The 26432-nt window shown below is 33.4% G+C and overlaps 1 protein-coding gene across 1 annotated transcript in view; it reads left to right on the top strand.

Annotated features, from left to right (window-relative positions):
- Positions 1–432: 432 nt before the first annotated feature.
- Chc (clathrin heavy chain) overlaps positions 433–26432 on the top strand; it is a 119204-nt gene continuing 93204 nt past the window's right edge. The window contains exons 1-3 of the mRNA XM_089098413.1: positions 433–644; positions 16900–17168; positions 21739–21900. Of these exons, the coding sequence (XP_088954539.1) occupies positions 485–644; positions 16900–17168; positions 21739–21900 (591 nt within the window). The 5' untranslated portion in view covers positions 433–484. The remainder of the gene's footprint in view (positions 645–16899; positions 17169–21738; positions 21901–26432) is intronic.

The raw sequence follows: 26432 nt of genomic DNA, 5'->3' as shown, positions 1-26432 counted from the left end.
ACTTTCTTCAGGTAAATAAATATAAAAATATGCATTAGGAAATTTAAATACCACAAGGGGGGCATCAGAATTTTAGAAATAATTTGGTGGGGCATGCCCTGAAATCGGTTGGGACCTGTTTTTTCCCTCGCCTTCTCAACGGTCTTTTTTATCTAGTCATTTATGTTTATTTATATTTTTTTTTTTTACGAAAAGTGGTAATTTTCAAGTGTTTAATTTTTAAATGTTTTTTTTTTTTTTTTTTTGTTCTTTTTTCGTTCTAGAAAATAGTTAGTCAAAGGGTGCATGTCTTGCACATGACCCACTGAAATATTGCCATGCCCTACATTGGGAATCACGGGCCTAGATTTTCCTGAATAGTCCTTTTATCTGAACTCGACAAGACTCCTCCCAACCTCCTATTTAACTAAATGTTTATGTGCTTTTTTTATAGCTCACAAATGCAGGGATCCAACCAGCAAATATTGGCTTTGCCAATCTTACAATGGAGTCAGATAAATTTATTTGTGTTCGAGAAAAAGTCGGTGAAGCTGGTAATCAGGTTGTTATCATTGATATGGCGGACCCAACAAACCCCATTAGAAGACCAATTGCAGCTGATTCAGCAATTATGAATCCTAAAAGCAAAGTCATTGCTCTTAAAGGTATCTGATTTAATAAAAACTGATTGACTATTTTTACCTTTTCGGGCTAAACCATATTTATTCATCTACCAGACGTTTTTTGATAGTTCTTGTAAATAATGGCAACATTATGAAAGACGATTTACTTATTAATTGAAAACTAATTGGGGTATTTGCTGTCATGGGTTTTAAAATACTAGGTAAAAAAAATCTAAAAAATATATCAATATTTAATTGTCAGTCTGTTGAAACAGTTCTACAATAACACCAAAAGCACTGTGATTTTAAATGGTCAGCCCTCCTAGCCTTTTTCAAATTAGAAGTGAGATGGGCTTGGCGGTGTAATGTTTGTGGGAAAGGCACCATTCAGCCCATAGTAATCTTGAAATAGTCAAGCAGTTCACTTACCTTGGTTTAATTGTCTGCTCAAATGCAAATTCAGATGCAGAGATATCAGCAAGGACGGTACTGGCAAATGCTGTCTTTGAACGTGTTCTGAGAACAAAATTTTACAAATCTCATATAGGCAATCTCACAAAAGTACGCATCCACTCTGCCTCGGAATCTAATGTTATGCAGATGATACTACTTAGACGTGGCTGATGAATGTAGACTCTGTTCAGACGAAACACTGCCGCAAAATAATGTGTTAGATGGTTTGACAGGGTACGAAACTTAGAGATCCTCCAGTTCTTTAAATTACCTGTCGGAGCAACTCGAGTGTCACTCGCTGCATTTGTATAATAATCGGCTTTGCATGAGCATCTAAACTGCCCGAATCATTTTTGGTTTTGATCCAACTACAAAAACCTCAGAGATAGACCATACACAAGATAGGCAGAAGTCATCCTTGATTCAGAGCATTAACCCTAACAAAGCTTTAATCCTTCCCCAGGACAGACCACTCTTTAGGTGACTGATGTCACTGATGCTTGCTCCCCTCGACACTGCCGAGCCAGAGCGTTTGGTCAAGTCTAGATATATTACAGAAATTTCAGTCTTTACAGAATGGAGTCTATCCATCATAAATTATTCAGCTTTTAAGTTTATTCAGTATGCTTCAACGAATATGTGTGTTTAAAATGTTTTACGCGTCAATTTTAAAATGCACCCTGAGCTATTTTTCAAAAACATGACTTTAAATAGAGACATAGTTGAATTTGGTTTGAACTCTATTTACGAAGTCAGATAGAGTAAAGTTTATTTCACCCAATGCGGTTCACCTGTGTCCAATTTTTAGTTCAAATAATGCTAACGAACCGGAACCAGGAAGGTCAAGGAGACTCGCTTCCGGAACTGCTATGAAAAGAATAAGGTTATTAAACAAGATGTTGTTATTTTATTTTGTATATATATTATTGTTTTTAATTGTTTTATTTAGCATTACTACTAATACATATGTGACATGTATAACTGATGCTATGCACTGCATATGTGACCGAAATATCTAGTATTTTTGGTGAAATTATCACCGCCTATTAAAAGGATTTATCCCTATTTGAACTTTTATTTAGCTGTTTTGCATAAAATAAAACAATTAAGAATACCCTAAAAAAGTTCAGTTTCGGTTCAGTTAGAGCACAGCATTAATAGTATACAGTATGGAAAATTGCTATACTCTCCATTAAAGGTTTTTGGGACACACCAGTCGCACACCTTTCGTCATGACTCCGCATTCGCCCGTGATTTCGCCGTGAGTCATTTCTGCTGTAGTTTCATTGTTTATGATTCTTAGATTTCAACCTGCTTTCTTGTATACATATATTCATTGTCCTCAGGAAGCTTGAAAAAAGGGGGTTGAGTTCGCCGAGGGAATGGCAAGGGCCTTCTCCAAAATATCAAACAATAACCCCTATTGAATATGGCATATTTGGATTGGACTGGAAAAATATAGCGCCTAAATTCGAAAATCAAAAATTGGAAAAGTCCTAAGCTTGTTCAATTATTGGTACATGTTTAGTATCCGGGGAACACGCGAGAAGTGAAGTTTCGTTAATGCTGATGAAATGAAACAAAGTATGATAAAAATATAATAGTTCAGAAACAAATTTGGGCCATATATTTGCACATTAGGTGGTGGGGTTAAAGCATAGCATATATTAAATACGTAACCTAACCTACCATAGGTACATTTTTTGCCCCTTTAACCCCAAAAAACTAAACTTTAAACATTTTTCATAGAGTGAGCAATGCCTCACTAGGCAGCGGAAACCTGTTCTTCAATAGCATCTTTGAGATTCTATATTCGGTTCTTCTCGCATGTTGCCCGGATTCTAAACAAGTTCCGAATTATTTTGTAAAATCCTTGGTGGTTTAAGAATGGATGATTAAGTTGAGACTCAAGTACTTGAATACAAAAGTATATATGGGAGGATAAAATATGAATAAAGACGAACAAGAATTTGAGGAAATAACTTTGGAGGCTCTTCATTATGCATTAGTTTCTTGTCAGCATTTTAATAATTTAAGTTACAAATTGCTTAAATAGGGCACTTTTATCAATAATGATCCTAAGGTATTTCAAAGACTTGGCCCTTTCAACAACTCTATTAGATGGATTGTTGTCTTCTGTTGTCTTTTGATTGTTGTTGTTTTTTGATATTGGACATTTATATTGTAAAATTAGTTTTAGATTTGTAGTCAACAATCTAGAAAATTATTTATACTAACTTTAGTAAGTCAAACATTGTGTGTGACATATGTATTGATTTTTGACCGTTCTGTATTGTAGCGTTAGCATCGAATTGATAATTTAGAGTCTCAGAACTCCTCAAATACCAACTTTGGTTGAAATCCGTGATAATTCTTATGTAGATAATTTTGTATTTTCTTAAGATATTTTTTTAGTTTTGATTTAAGACAGTCACACTGCAATGTTACAGGCTTTTATTATTCAAGCGTGTTTTATTTAAAATAATGGAGATGTATATACTAGGCCTGAGGAGAGAAAAAACTCGAAATACTAGGTCTAGTAAAAACGTAACTTAAATAATGTGATTGTGAAAGTAAGAGATAGACATGATAATATGAATAATAATGGAAATATAAATAATAATTTACAGTAAAGCTAACAGCACAAAAATAATAATATTCGTAACATTAATAATAACTGGCAAAACGTATGTAAAGAATAACAAAAGCTTCAACAAAGAGAGAAACTTAGCCCCTGGAGCCTTGAAAATAAAAAGAAATAAAAGGAAGAGAATTAAAAATACCATTGTCCAGTTACCAAGGAGAAGCAAAGGGGATCTATAGGGGTTTGAGCTTCAAGGAAGTGAGTTATATGAAAACCAAAATTACATTTTTTAATCCAGTTTTCCAAAAAACGCCCTTTAATTCTTAAAGTGCTTGGATCGGAAAATTGAAAGCAAAGGGCTATTTTAACATTTGTCTTCAATATCGACAATTTTGTTGCTTAGTTTAGCCTATATAATAAATTGGCTTTTTTGGTTGTTTCCATTGGGCAAGACAAGTTTATTAGTTCTCTAGTGGGTGGAAAGTTCTCCACTTTCAATCGAGTCTTGCTCATTAGGTGTCAACAATTTCCCGAAGTAACGATATGAAACAAAGGTTTACATTTTTTTTTTATATTTATCGTTTGCCTGCCAACATTGAGTTACAAGAATCTAACATTTAACAACAAAACTCTAAAGAAAGGGGAAAAGAGACATGTAAATATACTGGGAGACCAGTATATTTACATATTTATATTTACAACGCGACAGCGCTAGTAAACAAACAGGGCGAATAGATTTTGAAGCGGAACAAAAAAAGACGAGAATTCCGAGTTCAGTAACAAACAAAGTGTGAAAGAAATTTTAAGCATCAAAGATATTATAAATTTTAATCCATGAGAGGGTGCTGTTGTTGGCTATCACAAAAGATATCAGCTAATTTAAATATAAGGGGAAAAGAGACATGTAAATATACTGGGAGACCTCTACTTTTACTGGCAAAGGATGTTGGAAACCAAGATCTATTTATTTAAATATCTTATCTAAATAAACATCTACTTACTTAGACCATAATAAATAAATATCTACATACTTAGCCCATAATAAATAAATATCTACATACTTAGCCCATAATAAATAAATATCTACATACTTAGCCCATAATAAATAAATATCTACATACTTAGCCCATAATAAATAAATATCTATATACTTAGCCCAAATATAAATAAACATCTACTTACTTAGACCATAATAAATAAATATCTACATACTTAGCCCATAATAAATAAATATCTACATACTTAGCCCATAATAAATAAATATCTACATACTTAGCCCATAATAAATAAATATCTACATACTTAGCCCATAATAAATAAATATCTATATACTTAGCCCAAATATAAATAAACATCTACATACTTAGACCATAATAAATAAATATCTACATACTTAGCCCATAATAAATAAATATCTACATACTTAGCCCATAATAAATAAACATCTACATACTTAGCCCATAATAAATAAATATCTATATACTTAGCCCAAATATAAATAAACATCTACATACTTAGCCCATAATAAATAAATATCTACATACTTAGCCCATAATAAATAAATATCTACATACTTAGCCCATAATAAATAAATATCTATATACTTAGCCCAAATATAAATAAACATCTACATACTTAGACCATAATAAATAAATATCTAAATACTTATCCCATAATAAATAAATATCTACATACTTAGCCCATAATAAATAAATATCTACATACTTATCCAATAATAAATAAATATCTATATACTTAGCCCAAATATAAATAAACATCTACATACTTAGACCATAATAAATAAATATCTACATACTTAGCCCATAATAAATAAATATCTACATACTTAGCCCATAATAAATAAATATCTATATACTTAGCCCATGGGTTTCACACTTGTCCGGACCTTAGGGAGAGATGGTCATTAGATGTTGGGTCAGTCTACAGAGTCTGTACATAGAATTCTCTTCGGGAGGGAGGGCTTAGAATAGAAATAGGTAAATTCTTAGTTATTTTTTAACTGTCTGGATGGATACCCTTTTGTACTGGAATTTCCTCGTGGGTGCAGCTAGGACCGTACATAAAGACCCTATATTTCGTAACGAATTTTTCACACGAGATCCATTTATTGTTTATGGAGAAGAGAAGGGAATGGTATAAAAAAATAATTTTTCTAAGGTGAGAGTGATCGATCCCATTTAGAATATGGACATCTGCTGCTTTTATAACTCACTTCCAGCAACCGTGTAGTAGTATAGAGTGGATGGTTGGTTTGCGAATCTGAATTTTTGTCTTTGAGGGAACATCTGTTTGCCTCAACAGCCTCTTCCTCAGTTGCGAAAAGACTACTGATGTAGAAGGTGTTCTACTCAAAATTTCTGTACTGTTTCTGCCCATAAAGAAAAGATAGTACCAAAAATTGTGGTGTCGAATTGGTGCCGAACAATTGTCTTAACTAAGGCCGCGCAAGGGGTAAAACCTCATTTGTCTTAAATATCGGCTACATGGTTTTTTCATTAACTGGCATATTGACGTTTTTGGCAACTAAAATGATGTAAAAAGGTCACAACTTTAAGGAAGAATTTGTTTTATTCTCATGGTGGTCCTATCGGACCTATGGTGACGCCGTGACATCAAGAAGAGGCTGACATTGTCTGCGGTTACAACATAAGTGACTATGAGAATCAATATACACAAGCCTGTCGTGTAGCCTTGCCGGGGCCCGGCCTTGAAATCGGCTATATAGTTTTTTCTTCTTAAAATTGGCAAATTGAGATTTCTGGCCACAAGAAGTATCTAAATAGGTCACAGCTTTAAGAAAGGATTGGTATTTTTCCCAAGATGGCTCTATCAAACCTGTGGTGACGCCATGACATCAAGAAAAGGCTCATATTGTCTGCGGGTTAGAAGAAAAGCGACAAAGAAAATCCATGTATATAAACCGGTTCTATATATATATATATATATATATATATATATATATATATATATATATATATATATATATGTTTTTTTTTTTTTTATTTGTATGTTTTTTTATATATGTGTGTGTGTGTGTGTGTGTGTGTGTGTGTGTGTGTGTGTGTGTGTGTGTGTGTGTGTGTGTGTGTGTGTGTGTGTGTATATATATATATATATATATATATATATATATATATATATAGTATATGTATATATATGTATATATATATATATATATATGTGCGCGCGCGCGCGCGCGCGCGCGCGCGCGCGCGCGCGCGCGCGTGTGTGTGTGTGTGTGTGTGTGCGTATATATATATATATATATATATATACATATATACTATATATATATCACTATATATATATATATATATATATATATATATATATATATATATATATATATATATATATATATATATATATATATATATATATATATATATATATATATATATATATATATATATATATATATATATATATATATATATATATATATATATATATATATATATATATATATATATATATATATATATATATATATATATATATATATATATATATATATATATATATATATATATATATATATATATATATATATATATATATATATATATATATATATATATATATATATATATATATATATATATATATATATATATATATTGTTAATTTTTGTACATTTAACTTTTAAACACTCATTCAGCATTCTTCTTCTTCGGCAGAAAGCACTTGGACTCCATTCTTCGGGTCTTTTTGGCTTCGAAGTTAGCTGATGCTCCTCTTTGGCATTGATTTTTATTCTTCCAAGAGGGGAAAAGAAAACTACTTTGGCTTTTTCCAAAGGACAAAACAAGGGAATATATGTAGTTCTATAGTATTTTTTTGGTGATACTTCAAATTGACTTTTCTAAAAGTCCTTAATTAATCTGAACGTCTGATTATGGATGTTCCTCTTGCATTCCGGTAATTGATACCTGTTCACGCCTCTTAGTCGTGTGGAAATTTGCGGTAGAAATAATCAACCCGTGAGATGTTGAAAGGTTAAACTTTTGGTTATAACACTTATTCTTGATGTCTTTAATTTATTACTTTTCGGGCCGATTTTTTTAGATCGATTCCAACGGTGTCATGTAACTACTCTATAATGATGTATGTTTAATTCATGCCGAATACCTTACTTACATTTGTATGTCGAAGAATGATTTTATTGGCATGTTTAAGCTGTTCTCCATTTCCGCTTTTTCTGGTAACAGTTTTGTGCCAAAAAGAAAAAGTCTGTGTATAGTTTTTGGTAAGCACATTGAGTGGTTTTTATGCTTTCCCCAAAAAATAGTTCAGAAATATTGTCCAAAGCTCAGGTCAATGAAAAGCTCCTCAATCCCTTGAATCTATTCAAAAGTTTATCTTAAATATCTATGGGTTTACATGAACCGTCCAAGTTAAAAATTAAATAAAAAAAAAAACAAGTTATTTCAGCTCAAAGTAAGGAGCAACATTAAAAGTTAAAACGAAAAGAATTTATTACGTATATGAGGGGGATTTCCTCCTCCTCAACACCTCGCTCTTCACGCTAAAGTTTTTTGGCCCTTTTGAAAAAGTTACTTATTATTCTAATTAAACGACTCTAGTCTTTCAGGAGTCGTTTTTGAAGAATTGGGATGAAATTTAAACTTTAGCGTAAAGAGCAAGGTGTTGAAGAGAAGAACCCCCCCCCCCAGCTTATATATTGTCCCCGTTGCAAAATCCCCTCGGAAGAAAATTCGTCTTCTCCCCACCTGAAAAATGCATGCGTCCCAATAACAAATACTATACGTAAACAATGGGCAAATTTTATAACTTAAAAACATTGCCCCAGGGGCTGTTGGGGGCCATGTTATCTCCAAAGACATAGTTATTGGGCCTTTCAACTATGCTGGACAAAATAGTCATCTAAAAAAATTTTGATCACATTATTTTGGGGGAAAGTGGCGTGGGAGGTGGCCTAGTTGCCCTCGATTTCTTTGGTCACTTAAAAAGGCCACTAGAACTTTTAATTTCCGTTAGAATGAGTCCTCGCCTGATGTTTTAGACCCACTTGGTCGATATGATCATCCCTGAAAAAAAAAAAAAACACGCATCCGTAATCTTTCTTCTGGCAAAAAATACAAAATATCATTTTCACCTGTCATTTTCACCTCATTTTAGCAGGTAGGAGCTTGAAACCTCTACAGTAGGGTTCTCTGATACGCTGAATTTGATGGTGGGATTTTCATTCAGATTCTATGTTCACTCCTTTATTCGAAAGTCAGGTATATATTCTCAGGACAAAACTTATTAAACATATATATTTGGAATCAGCATAATAACCCAATTATTTCGATATAATTATTGGTGTCAAAATTCCGTTTTTTATAGTTTCGGTTGCTATTGAGCCGGGTCGCTCCTTGCTTACAGTTCGTTACCACGAACTGTTTATTTGCTTAAGGGACTTGAATTCGATGTAGTTAAGAATTTGATATCTTAATTTGAAACGGTTTATAAATTGTTTAGGGGTACTCTCGTCAAAAAATAACAATAAAAACAAACCTCCGGGAGGGGGCTTCTCATTTATGTTGAATATCTTATGCTAATAGTTTTTGTTTTGCCACTAAAATTCAGCAATGTTACATTTTTGGAATGTTCTAACGTTAATGGAAATTCAAATTCGTCTCTCCTGTTTCCACTTGGCAGTGGTGTATAAGTCCCCGAAATGGGATGTGTTTTGTGTAGTAAATATTTCTGAAGCAGATTCACTATACAATTTTCCTAATACCGAGAAATAGCTAGCGTTCATTTGAGCCAATCAGAATTTTTCATAGCGGAACATCAATGCTGATCTCGTACAACCTGTTCTATTTGAAAATATATGACAAAATTACACAAAAGAAAGCGGGTTTACATTTCGGATCTATTGCAAATTGCAAAGTTCATCTTCAACTTGTCTTTCTGTAGAAATGTTTAAAGTTTATTCTAGAAATTAAACTCTTATGTATTTAAGAATTTGGAGTTTTAATTTTGAAATAATGTTCTCGTCAAACAGAGAAAGCAGCTTAGGTGCATCACAGACTAATTATTTGAATCTCCTGGATTGCAAGTGACTAAGATTTCTATGAGGATTCGCTTGAACTTCGAATGTCTTTGTTTTGGATACGGCAGCCATGCGACATAGGTTGCCCCCCCCCCGGGATAGGTCGATCGCGTTTGTTTTGCATACATTGAAAAACACTAAAAACTTCGAAGGACATGAGTTTTTACGGTTAATCGGAAATTAATTTTCTTTTTAATGCTAGGGTTTTGTTTTATATTATTCCAAGGGCATAAGATAAAAGCAATACTGAACTTATTTGAAAACATTTACTACTTTTGTCATGTGCAATTTTTTTTAAGATTGTTGAATGTTGTTTTTTTTGCCATTCCCATGCCGTAGATTTGAAACAGAGGTGACTTAATTTTTAAAAAACGGGACGCAAGAGCTAATTAAATTTTGTGTTTTAATATCGAAAATATCATTTACCAAAGATCTAGTGACATTTTTAAGAGTCAACCGTGATACGGGGCAAACAGCCCCCCCCCCCTCACACCTCTTATTCTCCCACAGACGTCCAATAATAATTTTGAGGCAGTCATTTTGTTGAGCATGGTTGATTGGTCCAAAAATGGGGATGTCTCCTAGGATCACAATTTTCTTTCACAGAAAGTTGAAGGAAGCATTGAACTTAAATCAAAACACACTATGTGGATTCAGGTTGACGAACGGGAGTATCTCATTATCGACAGTTGGAACTTTGAGGGAATGACAAGGTGGAAGATCAGTTGACCAAAAGGCAATATGTGCACGCTGTTACTACTAGGCTAATGAGACAAACAGCAAGAAAAAATTCAACTTTAATATTAAAACCTTAGAGGATATGTAGAATTTACAGTTCAAGCTTATAAGAGAGAGGGGGTAATTTTTTTTTTAATAATATTGGAAAATAGGTGTCAAAAGAAGTAAAAAAACATTTTGTTTTTCGCTAAATGGAATGCCTTTTATATTCCCTTGCGCGGCTTCTTTTCCAAGGCTAAACTTAAAGATGTGTATAGTTTTATAATAAGTGAGGGAATACGTACTTTCAGTGTTGAATGAAGTAGTACATATAGCTGCACAAATTAAATATAAGAAAAGTTTTCCACTAAGGACGTTTTTCAACAAAAAGTATAATAGCTACTACATTAAATCAAAGATGAGCAGAAATAACGTTGAATAATTGTTCATGCGCAAAACTACCATAAATCACTACCAATAAATATATGGAACCCAAAGCGATCAGAAATTGCAATACATATCCGAGTCGAACTTAAAACGAACAGAAACTAAAAGAAGTACGGCTGACAGCCCCCGCACCCTTAAACAGCAGAACATAATTTGCACTTTAAAACACTGTAAATTTTTGATCAAATATCTTGGGGGGAAAAGTTACGTGGGAGGAGAGCTGACGTCTTTCAATCATTGTTGACTTAAAAAGGGCACTAGAACTTTCAGTTTCCAATCGAATGAACCCCATCCGAAGTTTCTACGAAAGGTTCTTCCCTATAAAGTACCTTCGTAAAAAAAATAGTGTCCACTTCCTCCTTATTAGGCAGCGTGACTCTGCCCATTAAACATGTTAATGTAATGCCGATGAAGAACCATTCTAAAAAATAGATTTGTGAGAAAGAGTCAAACTGTAGCGTAAAGAGCGAGGCGTTGAAGAGGGCACATCCCCTTTCATATACAGAATAATTTCTGTTCGTTTTAAGTTTTAATGTCGCTCCTTACTTTCATTTAAAAAAAATTGTTTTTTTAATTTAATTTCTGAACGTTTTTGAGTTAATCCCGTTTTTGATTTTGGTTCACAGTACATGAATAATTAAAACGAAATTTGCATATTAATCTCACTTTTTTTTGGCTAAATGCTTTCTCGAAAGTTGTTCAATTTTATTTACGTAACGAACTTCTATATTCATACATTTTTAATGCGTATATTAGGGGGTTTGCTCCCCTAGTCAATACCTCGCTCTTTACGCTTAAGTTCGAATTTTGTGTTACGCTTAATTTTAATAAATAGCTCTTATGAAAGTACTAAACAAACTTTAGCGTAAAGAGCGAGGTATTGACTAGGGGGAAAACCCAATCATATACGTAATAATCTTTGTTCGTTTTTAAGTTTTGATGTTACTCCTTACTTTCAGTTGAAAAACTTGTTTTTTTTAATTTAATTTTTGAAGGTTTTTTTTTAAATAATGCTGGAAAATTCGGCACCCCCTGTATTGCAATGTCCTTTCCCCCATGAAAACTTCCTCCATTGTAAGGTCATCCCATGTAACCTCCGACCCCCCCCCCCTCACTACCAGAAAAAATTACCAATACTATATGTAAATATTGGGCAAAGTTCATAACTTGCAGCCCTTCCCCCGGGGACTGTGGGGTATTAAGTCATCCTCAAAGACATAGTCATTATATTTTTCGACCATGCTGAACATAATGGCTATCTCAAAATTGTGATCGGGTGACTTTGAGAAAAAATGAGCGTGGGAGGGGGCCTAGTTGCCCTCCATTTTTTGGTCCCTTAAAAAAGGCCCTAGAACTTTTAAGTTTCGTTTGAATGAGCTCTCCCGCGATATTCTAGGACCTCTGGGTCGATACGATCACCCCTGGGGTAAAAAAAAAAAACAAAAAAAACAAATTAACACACATCCGTGATCTTTCTTCTGGCAAAAAACACAAAACTCCAGATTTTTGGAGATAGGAGCTTGACACCTCTATGGTTGGGTCCTCTGATACGCTGAATCTGATGCTGGGATTTTCACTCAGGTTCTATGAATTTTAGGGAGTGTTTCCCCCTTTTTTTCGAAAATCAGGCAAATTTTCTCAGACGCGTAATTTGATTGGTAAACTTGATGAAACTTGTATATTTGAAATCAGCATAAAATTTTGATTCTTTTGATGTATCTATTGGAATCAAAATTCCATTTTTTAGAATTTCGGTTACTTTTGAGCCAGGGATTTGAGCCTTACTTACTGTTCGTTACCACGAATTTTGTGAAAAACAGAAAAAGTCCATCATCTGATTAGGGAAAATAATTTTTCTTTTCACTATTGTCAACGAGGCTTAAGAGTTTTGCTTGGAATGTAAAATGATTTAAAATATAGAAATAATGTATTATTTATATTTATAGAAATAATTTATTATTTATATTTATATAAATAATTAAGAATTTTTTATTATAAAAATAATTATTTAGAATAATATAGAATATATAAATAATTTGTTTGTTGGTATAATAATTGTAATTTTTGATTACTATGATAGAATGGGGCACTGTGTTCTAGAACTTATGATCATAATTGCAATTTAGTATTTGTTATTAATTCAATTCAAAGAAAACAGATGATAAACAATTTTCACTTCTGAAGCGCAGAAGGGATTGTTTGCTCTTTTATACATTATATATGGTCTCGTGGTTAGTTTTTTTGATATCCTTTATTCTAGACCAGGGGTTCCCAACTGACAACCATGGTCCACTCAGGCATTTCTAAAATCCTGATCCCCCCCTCCCCATGTGATATTTGAATTTAATTATCCGAATTACGTATATACAACTGAATAAAACTTAAGAGACCATTGACTCTTTTTATTAATTATCTTTTTTTGAGTCGTCCTCCACGCATATTTCATACTTCTGAAATTTATTGTCTAAATACAACACCTTTTGTACAATGTACAACGGCATCGCAATTGTGATTTAAAAAAAAACAAAGCATGGAGCTGAACAACACAAGCGACCGGTAAGTCAGTCTCGCTAGTTCAATATACCATATAGCTAAAATACGTAATAGCTATTAAGTAGAAATAACAAGCTCTTTTTCCAAATATAGGGGGCTTGTCCCCTGTCCCCCCGTCCTAATTGGCACCACTGTGGCCTTTTAAGCTTCCTTCAGGTGAATGCACGTAAAATTTTGAATAACAAAATTTAAAAATCACGATGCAATACTATCATATATCTTTATCTTTTGATAATACTATCATATGATAATACTATCATATGATAATGCTATGATAATACTTTATCATATGATAATGCTATCATATCATATATCTTTTTTGCTCTTTAAATGCACCTGAATGTGAATGCACCTGATTTTGCACCTGAATTTGCAAATGCACCTGAATGTTCCCACGAAAAATGTTTTTTTTTTCAAAACTAAAAGTTCTGATGAGCTATATGGGCTATGGTCTTGAGAAGGCATGGGGATTGTCCATTAGTTCATTGATGGTGATTAGTGGTAGTTTTCCGAATGGAAGATTATCTAACTTTATTTTTGCTAATTTTTGGTTTATTGGAGCTCTTTACTTTTCTTTGAAAAACTTATTTATGGAAAGTTTTTTTAAATTAATTCACCTAAAGTAAGCTTAAAAGGTCCTTTAAGCTTTAAGCTTTAAGATTACTTTAAGCTTAAAAGCTTAAAGTAAGCTTAACTTGGTATCTTTTTTTGAGTCGTCCTCGGGCATATTTTATCCTAATAAATATACTCTACACCTTATATATAATGTCATTGCAATACTATCGTGTATCTTTTACTCTTTAAATGTATTTGAATGTGACGTCATTCGCATCAAATTTTTTTTTTCAAAATTAAAAGCTCTAAAGCATAGTCAGTCGAAGGGTCCATGTCCTGCCCATGACCCATCAATATATTGCTATAGCCTACCCTATAGCCTATAGGGCCCTACCCGCCGGTAGGGCCTGTGACCCACGTTGGGAATCACGGTTTAGCCTGAAGGTAATATAAATGATTGATAATGAACACACTCATACTGATAAATGAAAGTTTTTGAGAGCGTAACTTTGAGTGTGGTCGACCATCCCTTATCCGACTTACCTGCTTAATATTAAGTTCCCTGGGTGTAATCTATTAAAGATAACAACAAATACTTATCCGGCAACTTTGTCAACTGAAACGCTATAGGCAACTAGGCGAATAACAAGATTATGACGTGCACTTGACTCTAAACGTGGAGTACACCGCCTACTCCACCAGCTTATTTACTTATCCCTGAAGGGTTGTCTCATTCCAAAAATACTGTCTTTCTTCATATAATTTCACAATTTTTTCATTTTGAAAGAATGATTTTTTTGTTTATGTATGACATTATTTATGCTTAGCAATCCTGCATTTTCCACGGTTAGCAGGTGTATCTTGTTTGACAAATAATCCAGACCGTTTCAACTAGTAACCCCATTTGGTTCTGGCTGTTTCATCCCCGTGGTAATCTTATTCTCCCCCATATTACCCATAGATATTTTCGGATTTTTATTACAAGGGAAATTGAAAGTTCTACTCACCTATTTAAGTCAGAGGCAATGTTATTGGGTTGTCCATAGTAAAGAGCCACAAGGGTTTAATGCATTTTTTCCCCATAGGCGCTTCATAGGGAAGAGGTGGTCGTATAAACTTCGAAAGGTGCTTATTCGATTGAAAATTAGAAGTTCTAGTGCCCCTTTTAAGAGTCAAAAGCCATTGGATGGCAACAAGCCACCACCAACACCATTTTCCCTAAAACCATCTGATCAAAATTTGAGATAGCCATTTTGTTCAAAATAGTTCAAAGGTCAAATAACCATGCCTCCAGGTTTGACAACCTTCTTCCAGTCCCCAGGGCAAGGGCTGCAAGCTATGCAAGTTCCTTGTCGTTAAGGTATAAGGGTTTTTATGTGAAGAGTGGTCGTATAAGCTTTGAATGGATCTCATTCAATCGGAAATCGAAAGTTCCAGTGCCCTTTTTAAGGTTCAAAAGTGATTAGAGAGCACAACCACCCCTTTCCCGTGCCCTTTTTATTGTTTTGGGAGGGATCAGATGTCTCAAAGGGTGTATTTTAATACCAAAACATCATACACTCTCATCGAGCCTTTAGATAGATACAGAATTAGTTCTAAAGAAGAAGGGGGATGGAGGTAGAAATTGATATTTAACCCCATTTGATTTCTGAAAATATCTGGTCTACGCCGTTATTATGAAAGTAAAGAGTAACACTTAACTCCAGAGTTAGCAGAATTTATTCCGTATAGGGGGGGGGGGGCCACCTCTCCCTCGTGGTCGTAAAAACTTTGGATAATGCACATTTTATTGGAAATTGAGTGTTCTAGTACTCTTTTATAAGTCGAAAGTGATTGGAGATCAACTAGCCCCTGTCCTAAAACTGTTTTTGATATCGTGTCCTTTTGTTACCCCTTAGGACATTTGATCGACATTTTGAGGTATCAATTTAGTACTTCCTTTGGCTGCTCAATTTTGTGTGGGGGGAATTTTTCGGGGGAGGGGACGCCAGCTCCCAATCCTACTAACCAAGGCGTCATTTACGGTTCATGAAACGCCAAGAACAAATAATCGGGCTTGTCGTATTAGTAATTTTGGAATGCTCCAATATTATATAAGATTATCACTTTTCTATTCTAGTGTAAACCTCTATTTAGGTTCTTTCTATATGCCCTTTTATAATTGGCAGATGTAATGGTTTCCGTAAATTCCAAAGATAGACGATAAACGTTGGTACATGGTCTTTATTAAATAACGTGAGAATACACATAGAGAAAATAAGGTAGCACAAGAACAACTAGATGCGACGAAGGCGAGAGATGGACTGCCTTTAGAAAATGAGCCGAGAATGTAATTTTCCTGGAACGGAAGTTCCAGCTATTGGTTGTTCAACCATGCCTGGGAACGGACCCCTTTCCCAAGACTAGCTTTAGTCCCAAAAGCCCCCCTGGACTGTTCTCGTTGACATATACATGGCCAAATCTCTAAGAAACGAGACACCGGAAAAAGCCTTCTCGAATTTACGTTCCAAATACTTTACACTAGCAATCTTAACAAGAAATCCTAACTACCTCTTTGCCAATTCGACATCGCCGCCAATAAGTACAATGACATAATATAGCACTTATTTGCTATTGTTTTTGTCTAAGGCCTTTTAGTTCAAATTAGTCATGGAACCGCATATAGGGTCAATTGCTTGGACTATGGGTGTCTTCCAGAAAAAAATTCCATAATTTGCACTGCTTCAAGTTAAGAACTGACTTCAGTGTCTCATCTCTTTTGTTCTCGAGTATTATATGTATCTTAGGGGCTAATTTTGTTGTTATTTCTCCCCACAGACTGTAGGTAATAACAAATTGCTAATGACATGACATCTGGAACCGACTTACGGTTCATGGCTATTATAGTATCTATCTTATTCTAGCACAAAAAACATTGCAAATCTTCAACATAGAAATTAAATCCCGAATGAAGCAACATAATATGACAGAAGAGGTGATTTTTTGGAAATGGGTGACAGTCAACACTATAGCCATTGTCACCGAAACTGCGGTTTATCACTGGTCGATGGAAGGCGATTCTCAGCCAATTAAAATGTTCGATCGACATGCTTCCTTGAATGGATGCCAAATTATTAATTATCGCGCCGATGAGAAGCTTCAATGGCTCTTATTGATTGGAATCACTGCACAGGTAAGGGAACGTGCTTCTTCTTCTTCTGTTAGGGATTCCTTTAATTAGGCAATAATTAGGGATTCCATTAATTGTTTTTTGTTTAGGATAATGTACGTAGTCCTAAAAAGGACTGGAGTAATTTGAGAATTAATAATTTTTTATGCTTGTAAAAATTATTGATATTTTTCATAATTAATGCCTCTGTCATTTATAGGTATTTTTTGTGCTCTTTTACTAAATGTATTCTTTTATATAGTGCTAGTTCGGTTAATGCTAATGAAATAAAATAAAATAGGATGAATATATAGCCTAATAATTTAGAAAACAAATTTGGGCTATATATTTGCACATTAGGGGGGGGGGCAAAGCATACCATATAATAAATACGTAACCTAACCTAGGTACCCTTTTCTCCCCCTAAACCCCCAAAAATAACAATTTAAATACAGTTCTTGCCTTTGTTTATATCCCAGAAGGCAGCGTAAACCTGTTTTTCATCACGCGTCTCGGTCTATTTCGTGACTGGTTTGCATTGCCGTATATAAAAGAGTCCGTTTAGTGCTAGAGTACCGTATTTTCGACGTAACGCCTTTAATTAGATGTTGTTTTCTTAGACGACACTGCCTTTCCATGACTAACAAATAAGCTTTCAAATGGGGATAAATCCTTTTAATTAGACAGTGGAAAAAGGTACAAAAGTCCAGATGATTCGATCACATATCCAGCATTATTTGTTCGTCATTTATAAGTATATACATAGTTATTTATTTCCGGGGAATTTGTCTGTAAAAAAAAAACCGTAAAAAATTGTAAAAAAACTGGATTAGAAATACTCCTTAAAATATAACAAATTGTTGGGAATATGGCTAAAATCTGAACGTTTATGGTTGGGTGGAAATGACAACCCCTTTACACACCTGACTAATTAGGCATATCAAACACATGGCCTGCCAATACGTCTTCATAATCAGAAATTTGGATCATTTTACCATTGTCAAGGATAGTATTTACCAGTCATGATGTTGTGACATATGATTATTAACATTATGAATCCATGTTTTTCAGAGTTTTAGATGAGTCAGAGAAAATATGTTTGAATAGTTTTAAAATTAGTATTTCCAAGATAACATCAAAGAACTTGTTTTGGTGCGAATCTTGAAAAAAAAAAACAACGAAAAAGTCAATTTTCGATCAAGGTTTTTGACGCTAAAATAAAAGACAATATTAATATATCTAGTCGGAAAATCTGTTCATTACAACTCACCAGTGGTGATTCTGGCCTCTCTTGCGTCCGGGGCAAAATATCTTGAATAGTACCCCTCATGTCTCCCACCAAATTTCCAGATCAAATTCAACAAACAATTTCATTTATTAATAGAACTATTTTCAATTTATTACTTAACTTTTAATTCATTTTTTGAATTATTGTTAATTATTCCAATTAATTTTTTTTATTATTATGCTATTATTTTAATTTATTTTTATTTTGTTAGTTTATTAATTATTTTAATGTATTAACTGCACCCTCTACTTTATTGTAATAAAAATAAAATTTCAAAAATTACAAATGATTATAACCGTAGGATTATTATTTGTTTGAAGCTTTTGTCCTTAAAATTTTGTCCCTTGTTTGAAGCTTTTGGACAGACGAAGTGCTTCGTCTGTCCCTCCCCTAAAATCGTCTCCGTCTAAAGCCTTTTAACATAATCACATTTTAACCTGTTGACCTGGACGACATGATGAATTTTTGATTACTAATTCAGTTTTTTTTTTTTTTTTTTTACAACATAAATTTTGTAAATTTTATTATACCTATATAAATTTATTATAATATATATTATATCATACTATATAATATATAAAATGTATTATATATACTTTTTATATATATACACTTATATATTGTATTATGATATATTATATATAGTTATATAATATAAAATATATTATACAAGTATATAAATACTTATATAATTAAATATATAAATTTTATTTACTTGTGATTGGGCGGGTACATAAACTAAACATAGTGTTACTATTGAACATCAGTTATTAGTTATCTAATTATTAGTTACAATAAAGATAATAATAAATTTTTTTCGACCATCATAATGTACAAAAGCAAACAATTGACGGAGTAGGAAAAAAAACAACAAAAAACAAGACACAATGAAAATAAACTCACCCTTTACCATTGACAAGCCTATAGAAATACATTCAGGAAAAGTAGAATCGAAATTTAGCTGCTTTCGGAACGACTCAGCTCTTCTCTGGATGGCTTCTAAGAGGCTAGTGATTCCATATCTGGTCGATACAGTGTTGCTGCTAGTCTAACGGAGCAGCCGACGAAGTTACCATATATCACATATTTGTAAAAACACTTTCTGTTATTAGCAATATCACTCCGAGTGAAAAGCTGCCAAAAAGGCGAAAGAGCGAGCAAATGCTGGACTACGAAAGCATTGTAAAGTGATCCTAGGATACGGCGACTGGGTCAATACGATCACCCCTGGGAAAAAAAAAAAAAATAAAAACGCATCCGTGATCTTTCTTGAAAGATCACGGATTGAGCCGGGTCGCTCCTTACGTGATTAAACGTAACTAATAAACGTGACTAAACGTAAATTTCATAGGAACTCAAAGGCCATAAGCTTCGAATGGTACTCGAAGGTGAGCTAGGTCGTAATGTTCATGACTCTCTGACTCTGACTTATTCTGTAACCTTTAACCAAAGAGAAAAACAGAGAGATTGCTATTCAATTGCGGTTCTGGCCTCTCTGGCGCCCGGGGGTAGAATCTTGATTTAGAGCCCTCCCCGCTATCCCCTCAAAACTTCAACACAATTTTGAACAAACATTTTATTTATTAACAAAATTAGTTATATTTGTTAATTAATTAATTATTTATTTTTATGATCTTAATTTAATTATTTTTTTAGTAATTAATAATTTATTATGTGATTATTATTTTTATATTTTGTTTTGTTATTATTATTTGATATTTTTTAATTTTAATTTATTTTCATTATATTAATTAACTAATACTTTATTAATAACTTTGATTTTTTAAGCTGAACTGCGAGGTCTACTTTCCGTTGATACTTATGAGCGAAATTTCTGTTCTGTTAAGACTTGTTGTGGGTATTGTTGTTGTAGCATCTGAATCTATAGCCTATGAACATCGCTAGTAATTTTGTGTGAGTTCAGTTACACTGCGTGATTGTTCACTGCTGAAGTTGTAATACAATTAACTGCTTACTTGAACATTTCAGAATTAATTGTCAGAATATTTTTTTCGACCCATGTAGCCTTTATTGGGTAAATGAAAATATTATCTCAGATTTACAAAGAAACTATACTGTTACCCTAGTCTCTTTCCTTACTTTTAAAAAAATTATAGTTCTAAACACAGTATAAACATTAAACGGTAGCGACAATTTTAATTTAGAAAAGGGACACATCACAGCGCGCGGAAAGGAAGTTACCAATACGTCAGAGCGATAAGTCTCTCATAATCCAATCATTATTCGCTGAAAATGTATCATTGTTTATGCGAAGGCGGAGTCACGAAGAAAGTTGTGCGGCTGATTGGTCCCAAAAATCTTTAATGAAGAGTATAGGAATTTGCGCTATCGTTTAACATTTATATCTCGTGATATTTAAATTTTGTTATTCGCATTGTAACGTGTATTCGCTTGAAGGAAGCTTAAAAGGCCATCAACCTGTTTTTTTTTCGGTTCGTTCTCTAGGCATGTTTTATACTAGTGAAAAAATTGTCTGAACTTTTATGCAATTTTTGTATGCAACTTTTATGCAATTATGCAACTTTTATGCAATTTTTTATGCAATTATGCAACTTTTATGCAATTTTATGCAATTTTTTTATGCAGTTATGCAACTTTTATGCAATTTTTTTTATGCAACTTTTATGCAATTTTATGCAATTTTTTTATGTAATTATGCAACTTTTATGTAATTTTATGCAACTTTTTTTATGCAATTATGCAACTTTTATGCAATTTGTTTTATACAATTATGCAACTTTTATGCAATTTTATGCAAATTTTTTGTATCCAATTATGCAACTTTTATGCATTTTTTGCTCTTGAAATGCGTATGAATTTGACATCATTCGCATGACAACATATTTTTTTTTCAAAAATAGGGCTTTGAAGTATAGTCTAGCCGAAGGGGGCGCGTCCTGCCCATGACCCATCAAAATATTGCCTTGCCTCAACGGTGAGGCCTGTGCCTCACGAGGCAGTAACGGCTTTAGAGCCATTTCTGCCGTTTAGGGTGCCGAATAAATGTTGAAGTTGGTGGGTCTTGGTGCAGCCGGGGATTGATACCTGCAGTTCACAAAAAAATAAAATAAAGCAACAGTCTGCGTTTCCTATACCGTTTCTTATATACAGAAGAAAGAAGAAGAAATGAAACATATAATTATCGTAGTATAAGTGTAGCGTAGAATAACTAAAAATTGGTAGCGTAGAATAACGATTTGTTTTGTATTGCGATTACGTATTACGTAATCGCAATACTTAGGTAATCGCAATACGATTTGTATTACAATTTTCTTTATATTGCAGCAAAACCGAGTTGTAGGTGCAATGCAGCTGTATTCAGTTGAGAGGAAGGTAAGCCAGCCAATTGAAGGTCATGCTGCTGCTTTTGCTCAGTTTAAAATGGATGGCAATCCCTTACCATCGACTACTTTCTGTTTTGCTGTTCGGTCAGCTGCTGGTGGTAAGGTAAGAAGTTAATTTTTTCTTTTCAAATCAAGTTTCGTAGGACGTTTTTTATAGATCAACTTTTGTAAGCAAATTGTTCTTAAGCTATTGACAATAAAGAGAGTTGAAACAACAAAGCTTCAAAGGATGCTCTTTCCTTAAGGTGTTCCTTTCGAGGCAATTGTTTGAAGCAATTGGGAGCGACTAAGGGTATTCAAATGAAACTTTATAGGCTCTTGGGCAATTTATAAGGTATTAGATCTTAGTGAGCAGATCCTGTTTCCAACCACTTCTTCGTACAGACCCTAAGCATTGCGAAAATTATTATATTAATACTTTTTTATCCAATATTATATAAATAATTTATCGATTTTATATCGGATAAAATTACCATTCAACTTAAGATATAAAAATAATCGAAAAACTACAGATCTGAATATTATATTCAGCACTTGAATATTATATATATATGAGTCCAAAATGGGTATCTCAGAATTTTGATCGGACGACTTGGGGGAAAATAAGGGGCGTCGGAGGGGGTCTAGTTGCCATCCAATTTTTGGAGGGCAACTTGGCAGCCCAATTTTTGAGTTGGTACGATCACCCCTGGAAGAACAAACAAACAAATAAACTCGTCCGTGGAGTTTCTTCTGGCAAAAAAATAACACATTTCACATTTTTGCTGATAGGGGCTTGAAACCTCTATAGTAGAGTTCTTTGATATACTGAATCTGATGGTGTGATTTTCATTAAGGTTCTTTGACTTTTAGGGACTGTTTCCCCTCTTATTCGAAAATCAGGAAAATTTTTATCAGGCTTTTAGCCTTTGATGGGTAACAATAAACTTAGTGATACTTGTATATTTGGAATCAGCGTAATAAGCCAATTCTTTTGGTATGTCTATTGGTATCAAAATTTTGTTTTTTTTAGAATTTTAGTAGGCGTCTCTTCTTACTAACAGTTCGTTATCATGAACTATTTGATTAAAAAGAAAGTTCTGATCCATTTAATCAAAACACCAAAACTTATTAAAATTTATACTTTCTGATGATGTTAGTTTCATTAAAATGGATATCTCTGTCTCCGGTGTAAAACGGTTTTTCTCCGGAGCAAAAAGTTAAATTAAAGTTAAATTAATTTAAAGCAAAAAGTTAAAACTGAATATCTGTCTCCGGTGCAAAAGGGTGTTGCACCAGAGCACAAAGTTAAAATGGATATCTCTGTCTCCGGTGTAAAACGGTTTTTCTCCGGAGCAAAAAGTTAAATTAAAGTTAAATTAATTTAAAGCAAAAAGTTAAAACTGAATATCTGTCTCCGGTGCAAAAGGGTGTTGCACCAGAGCAAAAAGTTAAAATGGATATCTCTGTCTCCGGTGTAAAACGGTTTTTCTCCGGAGCAAAAAGTTAAATTAAAGTTAAATTAATTTAAAGCAAAAAGTTAAAACTGAATATCTGTCTCCGGTGCAAAAGGGTGTTGCACCGGAGCAAAAAGTTAAATTAAATTAAAGCAAAAAGTTAAAACTGAATATCTTTGTCTCCGGTGCAAAACGGTTTTGCACCGGAACAAGACGGTTTTGCACCAGTGCAAAAAGTTGAATGGTTTTTGTTCTAAGATTTCTTGGAAAGTTCTAAGATTGTTTGTAATGCGTGTGTTTGTCCTATAGTCTTTTATATTTTATTCGGGTCTCTTGTCCAAGCTATAAAGTTACGAATAGACCGATAAATAAACTCAAAACAGTTTGGCCGTTGCAGCTAAGAAAGTATAATGGACGAGATACGGTGGACCTTTAAGGTATTATATGGCCTTGAGTTCTCAAGTGACAGTGCAGTAATTGTTTTCTGTTTTTCTTCTGTGAAAGGAGGAACTGATATGTTCGCGTGATATTTTTTCGGCACAATCTGTGAATGCAGACTGAGACAGGGTTGGACCAACTAACCCTAGTAAGTACCAATGAGTGTTAAGTAACCTCTTTGGACGTGACAGCTTCGGGGGCAGTTTTAGGGGGTACAGAGGGGGCAATTGCCCCGGGCACCAAAATTTTAGGGCGCAAAATTTCAAGTAAATAATCTAGCGGTTTTAATCATTTTGTAATTTTTGAAATTTTATCTTTATTAAAATAAAGCCGAGGGCGCAGTTAATAAATGAAAATAATTAATAAATTATTAGTTAGTAGATAAAATAAATTAAATAAAAAATAATTTAGTAATAATAATTACTAAATAAAAATAGCTAAAATATTTAATAAATTGAAAATACTTTTGTTAAGATTGACCTGAAAAGTTAGGGGGGGACAGAGGGGAGGGGGGTTAATCAAAATTTTGCCCTGGGCACAAGAGAGACCAGAATCACCACTGGACTCCATCCAGTTTGGCTGAAGATGGTTGGCTCTGGTGACAGTGGCAATTAAAATGATAACAATGGTACAAACTGAAATTCAATATTAGAGCCTCATGTTTTAGCAATTGCTGAATAAGAATGCAACTCTTGCCCCGTAGTATGACTCAGAGGCTCCCCTCCCTCCTCAAGGAAAGTCTTGTAGAAAACAGCCACAAAACTGGATATTAGAGGCTTGAATCCCGCTTCCTGTATGATATTGTAGCTGTGTTTTCACCTGTTGAAGTTGCTTTCTTTGTAATATCCAAATTTTGTTTAAAAACTGGAAATGGTGCCAAGCTTATTTCATTGGATTGTTTTTACTTCCGGAACCTTCGTTAGTCATACTTGTTAACGGTAAAATATTTGCTCTGGTGACGTAAAATCATGATAATCATGATCCAACTTCCATTTTGTCTAACTTTTTGTTTTTGCATTAATTGAGTGATTAATTGAAGGAAACTTAGGGTAGCGAATATAGTTTATTGGTCAAGCTAATATCCATTTCATTTATAAATGCACATATATTTCATTGTTATCGGCTTACGTATAGGTGTTCACTATAGAAATATTGCGATATCAGTAACACCGGGATAGGTTGTCTGTCAGGGGGCATAATTTGCTATGGGACAGGGGGGGGGGGCAACTGCCCCCTTCAGATCCAGATTTGCCCCCCCCCTCCAGCTGAAATTTAGTTTTTGTAAAAAAAAATCTTGTCAAAAGTAACATAAGTCTGTATAATTCAAGTATCGAGAGAAATAGATCAGTTTTTTTTAGTACATCTTTGCCTTTATGATAATATATGGCTCATTTTCATTTTCTATTTCACTTGATTTGGGAAAATTGGCTCCAACTCTACCCCTCCCCCCCCCCCCCTTCAAGGATTTTGACGAAATTACGCCACTGGTGTCTGTTCCTTCCATTGAGAGCTGATTTAATTTTGCACGAATATTATTTATATTTTTTGGAATGTGTCGTAGCCTATATCAAAGGAATATCAACCTTTGGCTGTAATGCTGTGCCATTATACTCAAATTTGGGTGTTATTGTCTAGTATATATTGTCTATAACAAAAGAAAAAAAGGATTAAAATTCTAGTCTCAAATTCTTTCTCAAAATCCTGCATCCGCTAGTGAGTGGCATTTCAGTAGTGGCTTTTTTTTTACTGATTTTTTTTTTATTAAAACCGCCACAACAAAAACTTCGCCAAAGGTAAACTTCGAAAGGTTCGATTTTATTTTTTTTTTTTTTTTTACACTGAGAACGACTCGGCGGAAGTCCTTGTCGAAATATTTGGTTATTTCTTCTTCTTCATGTTTTGCCACTGTCTGACAAAATCCTCGTTTTTTCACCTTTTTTGATTTTATTTTTTGTTTTGTTATTTCCTTTCCTCTCTTAGTTTCATTAGATTAGTAAGATATTCAAAAAATCAGTTTTCTTAAAGATTAACTCAGATAGTTACGTAAAACAATGAAGCTGTTTACATCTGTATTACGTTTTATATCTTTGATGCCTACGAAAACCTTCAATGTAAAAACAATTGGTATTAAATAATAGTAAAATTAAGAAGGAATATTGTCTTTCAGCATTTTCCACTTTCCCGCAAAATGTACATTCTGTTACAGAATGCCTTTTGAGTTTCTTCAAACGGCTCACAAAATCACGAAAGGATACTGGTATTCAGTTTTTATCTTATGAGAGAAGTTGTTCAGTTGACCTTATTTTGAAAAAAAAGCTTATTAGAATTCACCATGGAGCAGAGGCTCCGATTTGTATCTATCTATGCTTCTAAAAGGCTCTGGCTTTATATTTTCTGTGTGTTAACCTCATATATTTTTGGGGTTGTATATAATCTTCATCTGTTTTCGGTAAGATTTATTTATTGCAAAAATAGTTATAATTTGGGTTACACAAGAATTTTAAGCTATCAAGGGAGCACACTGGTTCGGGAAAATATGCTTATGACCCATTTATTTATGTTTGTGAATATGTTGTATTCTTTGAATCTAATGTATATATTTTATTCGTTGAAGCTAACGTGGAATTAATATTGTTATATTAACTAACTTAAAAATTGAAACTAACCTTAATATTGTATTTGTTGAATTGTTTTATACAAATATATTGCATTAATTGAATATATATATATATATATATATATATATATATATATATATATA

Source organism: Artemia sp. Qi Xiang Cuo, chromosome 12 (assembly GCF_049724085.1).
Source record: "Artemia sp. Qi Xiang Cuo chromosome 12, ASM4972408v1, whole genome shotgun sequence".
Classification (NCBI taxonomy): Eukaryota; Metazoa; Arthropoda; class Branchiopoda; order Anostraca; family Artemiidae; genus Artemia; species Artemia sp. Qi Xiang Cuo.
The sequence above is the reverse complement of the archived record's forward strand: the minus strand, read 5'-3'. Positions and strand labels throughout refer to the sequence as shown.